The 14,302-nt window shown below is 40.1% G+C and overlaps 2 protein-coding genes across 5 annotated transcripts in view; one reads left to right on the forward strand and one right to left on the reverse strand.

The window, feature by feature from the left end:
* Positions 1-261: 261 nt before the first annotated feature.
* LOC132980336 (P2Y purinoceptor 2-like) lies at positions 262-6,132 on the reverse strand. 2 transcript variants are annotated; one of them, XM_061046413.1, is made up of 5 exons: positions 5,474-5,926; positions 4,191-4,526; positions 2,703-2,871; positions 2,039-2,384; positions 262-1,958 (listed from the first exon to the last, which is right to left on the reverse strand). In XM_061046413.1, exons 2-5 carry the CDS (start codon positions 4,507-4,509, stop codon positions 1,764-1,766), a joined length of 1,029 nt encoding a protein of 342 aa, XP_060902396.1. In that variant the 5' UTR covers positions 4,510-4,526; positions 5,474-5,926; the 3' UTR covers positions 262-1,763. The 2 variants fall into 2 exon arrangements, with proteins under 2 accessions (XP_060902396.1, XP_060902395.1); XM_061046412.1 differs by lacking the exon at positions 5,474-5,926 and adding an exon at positions 5,966-6,132 and having other exon boundaries at positions 263-1,958.
* A 2,961-nt stretch (positions 6,133-9,093) lies between these two features.
* Positions 9,094-14,302, forward strand: part of LOC132980338 (F-BAR and double SH3 domains protein 2-like) — a 61,227-nt gene continuing 56,018 nt past the window's right edge. For 2 of the 3 annotated variants that reach the window (XM_061046414.1, XM_061046415.1), the window contains exons 1-2: positions 9,094-9,331; positions 13,338-13,435. In XM_061046414.1, coding sequence (XP_060902397.1) covers positions 9,311-9,331; positions 13,338-13,435 — 119 coding nt within the window. In that variant the 5' untranslated portion in view covers positions 9,094-9,310. The remainder of the gene's footprint in view (positions 9,332-13,337; positions 13,436-14,302) is intronic. The other variant, XM_061046416.1, reaches the window with a different exon arrangement.

The following is a 14,302-nucleotide window of genomic DNA, read 5'->3' on the forward strand; positions in this document are numbered from 1 at the left end:
GGGGATATACACGCATATGGCTTTAAGTGTTTGTGAGATGTTGTCTGAGGTATTGGTGTTAGCTTTTTGTATATGTGAGTGAACGTTTGGAGAACTGAATAGTCAGAAATGTCTGATCAGCTGTAGCTTGTCTTGTTTGCTATGCTGTTTCGCCCCCTAGTGGCAGCCTTGTGCTCATGATAGATAGAACGATCACTGATGACGTAAAGTGTGCTTAACACTAATATAATAACCATGAAGCTGATGGTTAAATGGTTTTAGCAATCAGAGACTAACTATGAAAGACTCAATAAGCTGAGCCTTTAGGAAGTAAATTGAACTTGACACAAGTTATGTTACCAGATCAATCAAACACAGTAAGATACAAGAGACATGTAATACAAGTGTACCACCACAATGAATTTGTCAAAATTTGAACACGTTTATTAAAGCATATTTTTAGTTCCTTCGCATTGGGTGACACACACACACACACACACACACACACACACACACACACACACACACACACACACACACACAGAGTTTTAAATGAGGAAAAGCCACCTCTTCCCAATACAAACAAATGTACAAACCTCAAGGGCAGTATTGTCAAGTAGTACTGTAGAATCATTAACAGAAAGCCTTGGGACACCTCTTAGTTAAGTTCTGTCTGAACATCACACACTTTAATAATGTTATAAATACATAATGTCTGAGAGCGCCGCTGAGGAGTTTTTAGCTGGTTATGAAACAGACTGAAATGAATACTGATGCCTCTAAGCTACAAAAGCAAACAAGACCATCAGCATGAAGATTGATTATTTCTGTATTGTAATTCTTAATGCCTACAATTACTGCTACAGGGTAGGTGTCAGATTAAGCCATGACCAGCATGCTGCAGAGACAGCCTTATTTTGCTAATCTGTTATAGAGATTCTCAATGAGTGATACATGAAACCAGTGGTTCCAAAACTTTTTCAAGACCCGCCTTCATCCCTCGCAATACAAATCAACACATTATATCAACATACAATCACACTGTCAGTCATTCTCTTTGCTAACAAATTCCTATATTTTTCGAATTTATCTCAAACATTGGCTGTCAAAGGTACAGAACAGCAACGTCTTTGTGTTATGACCAAAGCCACTTTTAGAGAGGAAGCAATTAAAAGTTATACTGTAACATAAAACTTCCAAATTTGTTGCGTGTGGTACAGATTTTTTTTCAGCCCTATATTTACCTGGAAGTCCTCTCACAAGATTTGCCATGCTTTCCTAGCAGTGAAAAACTGAGTCAAAACTCCGGGCACCCTCTAGGGGTCCTAGGCCCCACTTTGGAAATCACTGCATCAAAAGAATGTTGCCACAAAAACTATTGGTATAAAAACTTAACTTACACAGAGAAAATAGTCAGCAAAGAGATATGAGTTGCTGCTATGTCCACAGGGGGCGCCAACATAATTAAAAAACAAAAGTTCCCTCGAGAGATTTAAGTCTTCAATACAATGCATGATTCACATGTGTATTAATTGCTTTCAGTCATATAGAATGTATTCATCTAGTTGAATATGAACTTGCATTTCGTCTGGTTAAAGAAGGTCATGTGATTGCAATGTTCTTGAGTGTTCTTGTTTAAACTCAGTCTTTGTTTTTGACATACAAGAGGGATATTAAATACGTGTTTTCCCTATTTGAACTCACATTTCCTACAACCCTCTGAAGTCCTGGGCTTGTTGAATTGTCAACTGGCAAACATGTAGGAGTACGTGTTTGGTATTGGATCAGAGTTTTGTTGTCAAGCGTCGGCTCACACTTGTTGCTCTTGATGAAGACGCCTTGGTCTTCTTGATGAGATTACTGCGAGCGTCCTGTCCAGCCAGGAAGTAAAGGATGGGGTCAAGACAGCTGTTGGCGCTGGCCAAGGGTCGGGTGACTTTGTAGGCCACACTGGAGGCCTCTAGCAAAGTACAGCTGATCTGTTGAACATATTTAAATGTTACACACTGAGCTTACATAGTCTTTATAACACATTCAACTCACAAGTGTTTGTCATCACCTGCGCTGGATTGAGCTGTCTTAGGTATCTAAAGGAGTAGTAAAGACTCCTAGTGAGGTGGAAAGGGAGGAAGCAGAGCATGAACGTTCCCAGCACAATGATGATCATCTTCACTGATTTCTGCTTGGAGCGATTAGCCGACAGACCCCTTCTCTCGCTATCAGGTCCCCCATCAGAGCCCCAGCCTGGCTCCAGAAGTTTCCGCACCATAAGGCCATTGCACACCATCACCACCATGAAGGGCAGGGCAAACATGAGAACTGATATGATCGAGCTGTACACCAGGAAGTCATCAAAAAGCTCTGGGCTTGTGGTGTCGTAGCAGACCCGCCCAGTGTCCCGAGCCCTGATAAAGGAGAAAGCAGATCACAGTTGTTCAGATTGTTTAATGATACTGCTGACATGTTTGGCATCGACCCACAGGAAAGGAGATAGGGTCGATGAAAGAAAGTCATAAACTGTAATGGGTTAAATAGTAGATTGTTTGTTCATTTAAGTGAGTCTCATTAGAGCCCACTAAGATAAGGTGCCTGGAAGAATTGGTCTGCCACAAAAATCAATAGTTGAAAGATGAACAGAGTACAATGAATTGATTAAGCTTTGAATTAAAGGACAAAGAAAGCAAGTGATTCAGAGAAAAGAAAGTTGTACTATTGTTAATCACCTGATTCTTGAGAAGTATAGAATAGGTGCCTGGCAGCAAAAAACAATGGCCCACACTGCCACAGATACCAGTCTGGCCCGACGCGCAGTGACCCAGCTCATGGAGCGGACTGGGTAGCAGATACCAATGAAGCGATGTAGGCTGATACAGCACAGGAAGAGGATAGAACCTGCCAAAATGAAAGAACTGTATTGACATCCTTTTTCATATCATGTTTAGACATCCTTATCTTAAAAGAAATGTTAGAATATTTTGGATCAGCACACACTTTGAGAGTAAAGTATTTTCTTAATCAGTGGTGTGTCTTTATAAGTATTAATATATATAAGCAATATATCTTGTGTTGTGTCATATCACAATGTTTCATTGAGCTGACGTAAAGTCAGATACATCTTGTTTTAAATTCAGAATGAATAGGCCTGCATATTGTTGGGTAGAGTGTCATGATTTAGTATTTTCATTTAGTTTTTCATTTTGTGTATTTCAAAGTTTAGATTTTCTTTGTCTCATTCTTCTCCGGTGTTGCTTGTGTGTTTCTTTTTCTTAATGTTTCCTAGTTTAGTGTTTCCTGTTTTATTTAGTAATTTCTCATCCTTGTGTTTCTCTAAGTTCTAGTGTGTGTTGTTATTGTTACATTCTTGAGTTTTCTGTGTGTCTTTAATGTTTCCTGTTTTATTTTGTAGTTCTTGTCCCCAGTGTTTCTTGTCTTGTCTTTCTTCCTGCCTCTTGTGTGTTTCCCTCCAGTTTTGATTGCGCTCATTGTCTACACCTGTGTCCTTTGGCTCACCTGTGTTTGATTGCCCCTTGTATTTAGTCAGTGGTCCTTTCTGAAAAGCCACAGTTCAGTATGCAGTGCAGACTTTCCAGTAGGGGGGGTTTCAGTAGACTGAGCCCTTGTGGTCGTTCAGTGGTCATTTTTCGGGTCCACGTTATGAGTTTCTTCCCTTAATGTCAGTTCATTGTCAGACGTCTACCTACCTGTTTGTATGTGCTTTGCAAAATCTGCTTTTGCATTTGTGGATTTTCTTTGGATATTTAATTAAGTACGTTTTTGTTTCCCTTTTGCCTTTTTGTTGAATACACATTTTTTGTTCGACTGCAATTGGGTCCTCTACCTTTTTTTTGTTGGAATTCCAAACTTGATGTTGTGTCATGTCGTGCCAATAGTGTCTTGCAACATAGCCAAATGTAGTGTACCAAAATGCATCATGCTACAGCACTCAACATTGTAGCTTATAGTGTAGCATGGTGTTGTGGTGTGTACCATATTGTTAGTTAGTCTTGTGTATCTTACAGTGTTCACCGTGTTTTGTTAAATATTCTAATATCTATGTATCATATCATTTGGTGTTGTAATTTACAACAGATCATAATAGACATATTATAAGATAGGCCTACTTTCTTGTTGTTGAATGCCGTACTGCCATTATTATAACATACAGTTTATAAATCTGCGTTTTGTTGCTGTATTCGATTCTAGGACTGTACCGTATAAGTTGGCGTAAAAAAGGAAGCGTATGAGCTTGCACAATGGTTCAGTGAAGGGCCAGTCGTTCTCGTCTGCGTAGTAATAGACAAGGAAGGGCAAGGTGAAGATGTAGAGCGTGTCGCACATCGTCAGGTTGAACATGTAGATGGTGGAGGGCTTCCAGCGCTTAGTGCGGAACACAATCACAAACAAGGCTGTCGCGTTCAGTGCCAGGCCGATAACAAAGACCAGGGCATAGCTGACGGGCAGGAGGATATATTTGAAGTCCTCGTTGAATTTGCAGTAGAAGGCGCTGTAATTGCTGTGGTTGGTGGCCATCTTGGTCGGGAGAACACCTGTGAAAAAGATACATGGAGAGGAAAAAGTGATGACCACCAAAAAGGTTATTACAACACAGAAACGGACTGTGTTAGAACACAGCAAATGGGCATGACTTGGAGGACGTTCCTATTGTCATTCACTTTGACTTGCCTCAACATGCTATCCAATGTGAAACATAATTGACCGGCCCATTTTCACAATCCAGTTTATAACTTGAGTCATCCAATTTAAAGTCAATGTGCTAGTACAGAGTAAGGCCATCTAAAACAGATTTTTCTTTAATCGCCCTTTTCTTGCTGAGTGGATGGTTGAGTAAATGAGAAAATAATATTGAGATTTAGAGAGAAGAAAAGAGGACTCTTAAATGTTCACATTAAAGCGCCACATGTAATTCTAAATCCTGTTCTCTTATTGAGTAAAAGAACATATAGATGCATGTATAATGAAGGGTTATACTGTTCCACCACCTCACCAAACAAGGGTAACTTAATACAATAATTTGACAATACTGCACCATAGATAAGTAGATATACTTATTGGTCTAACCTAAGAATATCCATTTTTCCAACACTATAAAGAATCTTCGCTGCAAATGATTCAGATAAAGACTTTAGGGTCAACAAGATTTTTAAAAAAAGTTTACTTTTTTTTGGTGTTTTTAACCAGGGACATAGTGTTCATTCTTGTACTTTTAAATTCCAAGTTTACCAAAGGCTCCTGGCTGTGAGAGGGAGAGACAGAGGAATACCTTTTTAACTCAAACCAGACCTCGTTTTAAAACTATGCTTCTTTACTCTCTGCCATGACTGCTGTGTTTTTGTTTCACTTAACCTTGGTCTCTCTCTCTCTCTCTCTCTCCACTTTTGTCTTTTCACTACAAATATGTCAAGTTCAAACCAGTCCTGTAAAGCCACGTGAGTCTGTTAAACTCACATAGAAATAACAATGCATGCACACTTACTTGTTTCTCAGTTGCTTTAACCTACAGCGCTCTCCTTTTTCTACAACTTTATTTCTTACTCACTCTGCCTGGACCCTTTAAGCCCACCTACTTTTCTCTTCAAGACAGCTGCAGGTTTTCTTGCAGACAACAGGTGGTCTCTTTTGTGGTCCCCTCAAATTCTTTGTCCTGCTGTTTACATGCCATACCAAGTCAGAGGAACAGGATGACCTGTATACAAATATCCCAAGAAGTAAACTAGTTTGATCCCCGTTCCCATAAGATCAAACACCTACAATGTGAAATGACTCAAACGGCGGTGCTGGTAGGCTACTGGTTTGAGCATGCACCCCATGTACGGAGGCTCTGTCCCGCAAGGTGGGCGGCTAAGGTTCAAATCCGACTTGTGGCTCCTTTTCCGCATGTGAATCGCTGCTCTCTCTCTACTGTCCTATCTCTAAAATAAAGGCATAAATAAACCCAAATAAACCTTAAAAACAAGAAAATACTCACAGTGTACTTTTCTCTTTGAATGTCAGTCCTGTGTTCACCGTGTGTAATGTTTCCTCATTCTCAGGAGTAGATATAGTGTGTAACTGGTTGTGTTGTTTGAGGTTGAATGGGAACAGTAGTTTAGATACTTGAGAGAGTTAAAAAAAAAAAACCTGCAGAGGTGTGTGCCTGCCTAACAAGTTGTAGCCTGTATGCAGCAGCGCGCCAACAGTTGGCCCCGGAGGCTGTTGGTCTGTTGGTCTGTTGGTCTGTCAGTCAAAAGGACAGTAAACCACAAAACTGTCAACATCTTCAACTGTTCAAATATTTGTTTTCTAATGTTTACTAAACAAACCAATTTTGAGGCTGAAAAACTACAAGAATTTATCAAATTAAATTAAGACAATCCATTTTTTGGACCATGATGTAATTTGGCCTCCCAAGTTTCATTTATGAAAAAGGGTTATTTTGACAGGGGACATGCACAACACAACTGTTGAGCCAGACTATGAAACTATTTTACATATGCGGTTGCTGGACAGGTAGATCTTTAAAACATACATTACAAATACAAACAATGAAAAGGAAAACAAACTTCACAAAAGGTATACCACATAAAAACAACACACCTAACTCCCTAATTAACAACATACATTTTTATTTGTTTTTAAGCTCAGCTCAAAGCAAAACAAAGATTGAAAGCAAGGAAATCTCATGTTTCATACAGTGTGAAATGTTGAGTTTTAAACACCATTACCTGTGACTTCACACCCCTCAGACTAATATGCTAAGTGGGTTTCTGAACTAATAATCTACTCATTCTTCTACCTTCAGTTGAAGTGTTTGACTGCTTTCACTGTAAAAATCCTACCTTGATGTGGCCAAAACTTGTAGATAGTCCTAAGCCAAACCACAAGAGAACTCAAAAAGCCAAAGCATCCTGGCAGTATCCTAACAAACACAAAATGATTCAACAACGCACGTCAGCCATTTCCCCCCGTTCCACTGGAAGAGAGCTTAATGCGGCGGTGTTAGGAGATGTGTTTGGTTTCTCTAAAATGTGACTTGGTGTTTGTGTGTATGTGTTTGAATAAGTGTGTGTTAGTTTGGAAGAAAAGGTGAGAAAGGGAACTTAATGTTTTACCTGCTCCAGAAACTTGGTGTATTAATGATTACTTTGCCCTGAGCCTTAACCTTGGCCATGGCACGTAGGAGGCCTGAAGTATAACACTGGTTCTTCCAGCGCTTTAATTTTTATGTATTTATTTAGTTTGAAGTCTTTCTATGTTTAGCCAAAAGTAATGCTTCAAAATACAGTACTGTTTTTTCAACAATCGTTTCTTACTTACCTTCTTGTTACCTTGCTGACTATATCAATCTGCTTAAAATTGACATTTTTGGCATCAGCGATGTGAGCAAAAGTATTTCCGGACATTATTTCCTGCATTTCTACCCATCAGTATCAAGTAAGTCTTGGCTGTGAGAGGTCTGGACAGTTATGTTTTAATTCTACTCAGAAAACCCTGGAAACTGGGGCTGCACAATGGAATGGTGAGGGGTGACTGTGTGAAATTTCAATCACATACTTAAAGTCCTGCAGCCAAACCTCATGTAAGATAAAGAATGTACGCATCATCTGCAAAATGTGTGTTCATTTCCAAAGCTAACTTCTGAAGCTATAAACTGTCCATGCATTCCTTTTACTACAGTGAATACCAACAGAAAAACATTGCAGGGGATTTTGGCACATTTTTTTGGGGGCGCTACCAACACGTTTAGCTGTGTTACTCATTCCACGATTGCACAATCCTTACAAGTCATACCTCGTTGTAAAGGTGACTAATCAGGCTTTCCAACAATACAAAATACAACACCAATTAGTATTATTAAAGGGGCAAAATAAGTGACTGAAATAATAAATTTGAGATAAGAAAACCAGCTCTATTTCCATGTCCATGACTATGTGTCTTTCAGCTAGTCCAAGACACTTGATCTTAAGCAGGATACTTTTCTGAATAGATAAAGGCACACTTGATTGGTTAGCTTAACAAAAGTACCAAATTAAGAGATGGATGTGGTACAATATTTCCCTCTGTGTGGGAATGTGTCAATCTTATTTTATAACGAAAATAAGCCTACTTGTATCTTTTGATCATACTTGAGCAAAACACTTCAACATATTCAGGCTGCACAAATGTTCACAGACACTTTATAAAACCAGGTGCTAAATCTTCACCCTCCACTGTGTAGTCCTTGATTTTTTCACTCAGCACCGCTTTGCACCCAATTCAAATGAACCCAATGACCCCACTTTATTAACTGTCTGATACATGGTAGACTTTTGAAGTAGGCTACACTGTCCACTAGACAATGGCGCAAAATACAATAGTAAAAACAACACTATAATTACGGCTATGGTTTACAGCCTTATTATTCTAAATACATAAAATTACGAGTTGCATTGTTGTTATTTCCAGGCTTTATATGGGTTGCATCTGAAAGGCAGGCTTGAATTTTTAAAGATAATTGTTTGCAAAAAAAAAACAAGAAGAAGAAAACAAGTGTCTAGATGTGAATCTTTTTCGATATTTCTTTATCTTTTTTTTCAAGATACAGTTTCCCTATAGTACTACTCGGTCCTAGTAGGCTATGTGATCGATTATTCTTCGATCGACTGCGGATTCTTGTTGCTATGCAGGTCTGCGGGACGCAGCCTCATCCTGTCACTGTCAGGCTTTTTCTTCCTGCTTTGAAATAACCACGATGCTCCAAAAAAAAAAAATAGAATACAATTTTCTAGAATAAAATCACATTACGTCATTTGAAAACATCTATAAACAAATGTTGATCTTGGTAACTGTCTCACAGGATAAAGAAATGTAGAACACACACACACACACACACACACACACAAAAAGACGGCTTTCTTCTTACCAGGGTTTTTTATTATTGCAAACCAGATGCTATGTCAGTCTGCGCCACTTTGGGGAGCTATTGAGCTGAGTTCCTGAAGGGGTTCCCCGTCAATGTCTCCCCCATCCCTTCCCCTCTGCTTTTCTTCTCCGCCTGTCTGTCCTCCTGCTTCACAACACAGTACAGTACAGCAGCCCTCTAGTAGTGGCAGCAACCAACACAAGTGCTCTCAGTGTCTCCTCGCTTCTTCAGTTTTCTGTATAAACCAGCCTATTTATCATCATCATGGCCGCCGGAGTACAAATTTAAACAACTGTCTTTTCCTCCCTGTCGTCTCGATGGGGAATCTTGTGTGAGGGAAACAAATATTTGCCCCCACACTTATTTGGATTTCCTCTTTGGAATTACAATACATCTCATAAAGGGAAATACCATTCATGTCAATACTCCAACATGCAGCCACCGCCGAGGAAGGTGAGTGATTTCTAGAGTCCGTTATGTTTTAACAGACAATAGCAAGAGAGAGTAACCTTAGCTGTGGATGTTGAGTTTCACTAAACCACACATAAAGGGGTCAATGCTGCAGGTTAACGACATTAAAAGAGGGGGTAGAAAAGACCTTTTGGTAGCTAATGTTAGCAGCGTTTGCTAGCTAGGTTAGTCGGTAACCTAGTGACATTAATATGCGTCTTATAACAGAGAGCCGTCAAACAGCGTTAGCTCCTGGGGCTAACATGAAACCACAAAGCCTTTATTTAATTTGTGATAGTGTGGGTTTTTCTTTTAATTCGCTGTTTAGTAGCAATAACTTTAACAGGGAAAACAAATAAACAGCCACATTTTGACACCTTACTGCATGTAGAATCAAGGTTAAGCATCAATTCTTTGATTGCCAATTTAAACGTGGTCAAAATGTGACAGCTGTCGTCGAAGCAGCAACAACAAAAACTGTCATTTTTCACCATGCTGTGGTCTTCTTGTTTCTAGGGAAGCCCTTTAGTTTGACTACTAGGGTCACATCATTTCATTAAACACTGAGCTGACAAAAGCCAAACACACACACATGCTTACACACACACACACACACACACACACACACACACACACACACACACACACACACACACACACACACACACACACTGAGTGATCATATCTAGTAGGCCTGCTGACTTACTAATTCTGTAAGAAAAGTCCAAAGTCACCTACAGTAACATATGCACTGTATGTGAAGGAGTGTGTATATATGCATGTGTTGATGCTGCCTTTCCTTTGCTTTCAACAAATCTGTGTGTGTGTGTGTGTCCTGAAATAGATGCACGAGAGCCAATTAACCGGCTGTGAACCTCTGCACAGTTTTCTCTTAATTACCACATATTCCCCCAGTGCCATTTATGCTCTCGGTTTCTACACACACACTGGCCCTTAACATGTCATATCATGTCTCTGAAACACAGACACATTCATCACTGACTCTGTACGGAGACCGTCTCGATGGATACCTTGAACCTCTGTGTGTGATCAAGTGCACCATGACGGCTGTATTCACTTTGTTTGACCTAATTGGTCAGCTGTCAGTCGCTTTTACGCGTCCAATTCTCTGTGAAATACGTACAGGAATAAAAGAGAATTAGTAAAAAATACTGATGTTACTCTCTGCCAATGTGGCTGGCACACTTATACTCAGCCTTCCAGCACCACAGCCAGAGTGTTACCAGTGTTTGGCTGTGAGATACTAATCATTTCACTCCCAGTGCGACACATACAGGCCCTTAAGCGTTTGGTCTGTGTCTCAGCACATCTGCTTAAAGATTGAGTTTGTTTGTGTCTCATGCACTGGCTTTATGTGGCGTCAATTAAAGATGGCTGCAAATAAAAGTGACAGAAGTTATTACAAAGCTACAAAACCATCTATCTATCTATCTATCTATCTATCTATCTATCTATCTATATACCTGAGTGGCTAAGGTTTCTCAGAGTCAGCTGTCTGTGGGACATTAAAACATTTAAAGTACTCTAATATGAGAGTTTACTCCAAACTGCCACTGTTGTGAGCTAAGGTTAGCAGCAGCAGCAGCAGCAGCAGCTCGCAGTCTCTCAAAGCCTGAGCATAGGAGAAAAACCATGAAACTTTTTTTTTTTGCCATGCAGCGGCTTTATTGAGTGATTTTAATGGTTTGATCACTTATTCCGTTGTACATGAAGGGTACAGGAGACCTCTTCAGATAGCCTTTGAAAGTTGTGAACGATGAACTCTTACAGGAAGCCTGAAAACAAGCTGTGCTCCATAAAACAAACGGGTGGTTGCTCATCTTACAGCCCTCCTACAGCGACTCGGAGACGATGAACCCTTAAAGGGTCATGTAGAGATTGGATTTGTAAAGTGCAGAGCCTACCGTGCAGTAACACAATCATGCTCTGTAAACATTGACAGAGCTGACCATATAACCCGATCTTAATAGCTGTTTTTTAAGCTGATCTTCATACAGGTGGGGATTCATCAGGTGTAGTATTTATGTTTGCCTTTAACAGGTGTGACTCTCAGTGGTATAGACCTTCCTGCTGCGTCAGCTACCACTACACCATCGGAGCTCTTTTCCTTATACATGACCTTTAATATTCTAAATATTGCTTTGACCTTGCCTCATTATTAATGTCACCGTATTGCTTTAACTGACGCTTTCACCCGTCTTCTTCTCTTCCGTCCTCAGTGTCGCCCTCTCGATATCCCTTCCTCGTCATATTTCCCCTCCTCTCTTTTCATGCATTTTCTCTCCCCGTCTCTCTGTCACCCTTTGCCCTTCCATTTTGCGCCCTCTCTCTCCCCGAGGTTTCCGGGTAAGTGATAGAAGGTGTAGTCGAGGGAAGACGTTCTTCCCTGATAATGTAATGAACCACTCCCTCCTTATCTTCAAAGACACAGCACATGAAAGAAAGGAAATCTGCAGTTTGTGTTGGTATTTCTGTGCCAGTCTGCTGTGTGTGTGTGTGTGTGTGTGTGTGTGTGTGTGTGTGTGCGCGCGCTACGTTGTTGATTGTTTTGTCTAGAACAGCCATGAATTTACCCACTGTTGCTCTGGTGAATAGCTGATGGAATACGACCGACAATACACAAAGACCATCACAGTGACTTTGGCGAGAGTGTGTGTGTGTATGTGTGTGTGGTTGTGTGGTGCTTGGGGTGAACTCTAGCTTTGTTTACTGTTTGTATAAGACTGTGTGAATCATTGCAGGTTATAGCCCCTACTCTAAGCACAGATTGATTATTTTCTAAGATGACATGATTAGCATCTTTTCGTATACAAATGGAGTGTGTCTGTTTCTTAGTGCTTTTATTGGCTGCACAGTGTCTCCTGTCACCTCTGACTGCAAAGAGCATTCTCCAGAATCTCTGTCAATGCCCTGACACTGAATGTCACAGTGATGGCTATTACATCAGAGAGTGTGTGTTCCTTTGATAAACAGATGACAAGTGATTGGCAGGTGAATTGATTGATGATGGGGGTTCAATTATTTGTTTGTTTCTGTGGTTTTGTATGTTTAAGCCATGCTTAAAAAAAAGGGAAATTTATGAACGTAACTCTCAGCCCCAGATTGGAATTAAATGAAAGATATTGTGCATTTCATTTACCTGAGAACCTAGGTTTTAGGGCTGGGAATGACGTTACACCCGAGTTAACCACGTTCCAGTTGCAAATCTGACAGGCAACATGGACGCCTCCAGGAGTGCCTTTGTTTTGTTAGATAATACCTGACGATAACAACACACCACGTAATAGTTTTGCGTGTGAGAACGACGCGCCATGACGATAGAGCTCGCAAGATACTTTCGGGGGCACTGATTTAAACGCACAAAAAGAGAAACAAGCACAATAGTTACAGTTAAATGTTACCGTTTATGCAAGTAACAGCCATGATGGATTTTTAACTCGGACTACTGAAGTTGCTTCGATTTTCCAAGTTGGAATTCCCGACTTCAGGGTGGCGTTCCTGGTGACGTATCAGACCAGCAACTTGGAATTTACGGACTACAGAGATCAAATGGAATGCACCATAAGATGATTTCTATCTAGATTTCACATTTCATATTTCATATATTTGAACGTTAGACCATTTGTTGGATGACAAATATTACATTTGAAAATGTCACCTTGGGCTCTTATAACTTGTTAAAGCCCAAGGTCGGTATTTTTTAAATTGTGTAGAGACCTTCCAAAGGTAAATAAGTTCTTGTCACTGTCCTACTGGATAATATCACTGTATTTTAATAACTTTTCTGTGGACTTTGGTTATTTCATGCAACATTTAACCTGACAACATAAGGCCACTGAGTATACTTACTGGACTCTTCAACAAGGATGAGGCATATTTTATGCACTTTAGTCTCATATCTGATTATTGATACCATGAATACTGATCACAGCTGACTGATAAACAAATGACAAATCCTTTCCTTGACTTGTCTTTTTGCTTCATCCAGGTCAAAGTGACCCAGGAGCTGAAAAATACACACACAGAGCAGATGACAAGACTGCACTTTAAACACCAGACTGAATGTGACCTGCTGGAAGACATGAGGTAAGAGCACCTATCATAACCTATATAACACACACACACATTATAAATGCTGTTTTTAGCCACAGCATGAAAACAAAGAACACTTCCGAGAATTTTAAATCTAGACGTTTTTTGCCAACTTTGGTTTGCACACCATGGAAATGGATTAGGGATAGAGAAGGGATTTTTGAGACTGATACAGAGCTTAGAGGGTAAAACATAAACTGTTTATCAATATTGCGGTGGATAAAATGTGTTTGTGTGAGCTGGAATGAAAATAGAGCCCTTCTGTGTAGAATTTTCTAAACTCTTTTGCACTGCTTTGACTTTGCAAAAGTTCCCAGAAAGCTGCTTTTCTACACAAATAACTTTCCGAAGAATATTTACTTTTTGTATGTATTGTCGAGCAATTCCGGTGCAGATCATCATCTACTCAGCTGTGATGTTCTGCCTCTGAGAGTAGGAAAAACATTGCAATCAAATCTAGCTCTGATGGACAAACTGTGTGACCATATTTAAAAAATCCCAAGCATGCTTGTCCCCGAAAAAGTCTACAAATAGTTGCATATTGGGAAAGAAAATACATGTCCATACTGATATGGCGTGTTGGGCCCACTTTGGCCCTCGATATCATCCAAATGAAATATTGGTCAGGCTGTAATTGACACAGCCGTGCACAAAAAGGAAGAAATGAGTGAGGGGGGGAGTGGCTTGAGAAGCAAGTAATGTCATATTCCAAATTCTGAGAAGGACAAACGGTTGAGAAAATGATGATGGAATTTCCTGCTGCCCTCTTCTTGCTCTCGGTTTTCCTCTCATTCTTCTGTTACTTATTTCTTTCTGTTTATGTCTTTGCCACCTTTTCCGTCACCCTCAGTTCCTCCCATT

This window comes from Labrus mixtus, chromosome 9 (assembly GCF_963584025.1).
Source record: "Labrus mixtus chromosome 9, fLabMix1.1, whole genome shotgun sequence".
Taxonomy (NCBI): Eukaryota; Metazoa; Chordata; class Actinopteri; order Labriformes; family Labridae; genus Labrus; species Labrus mixtus.

Coding starts and splice junctions, on each gene's coding strand:
- LOC132980336 (XM_061046413.1), bottom strand. CDS start 4,509: ATGGCCACCAACCACAGCAATTACAGCGCCTTCTACTGCAAATTCAAC. Junction 2,872..4,190: donor TTTTTACGCCAACTTATACG/GTACAGTCCTAG, acceptor TCATTTTGGCAG/GTTCTATCCTCTTCCTGTGC. Junction 1,959..2,038: donor GACAGCTCAATCCAGCGCAG/GTGATGACAAAC, acceptor TATGTTCAACAG/ATCAGCTGTACTTTGCTAGA.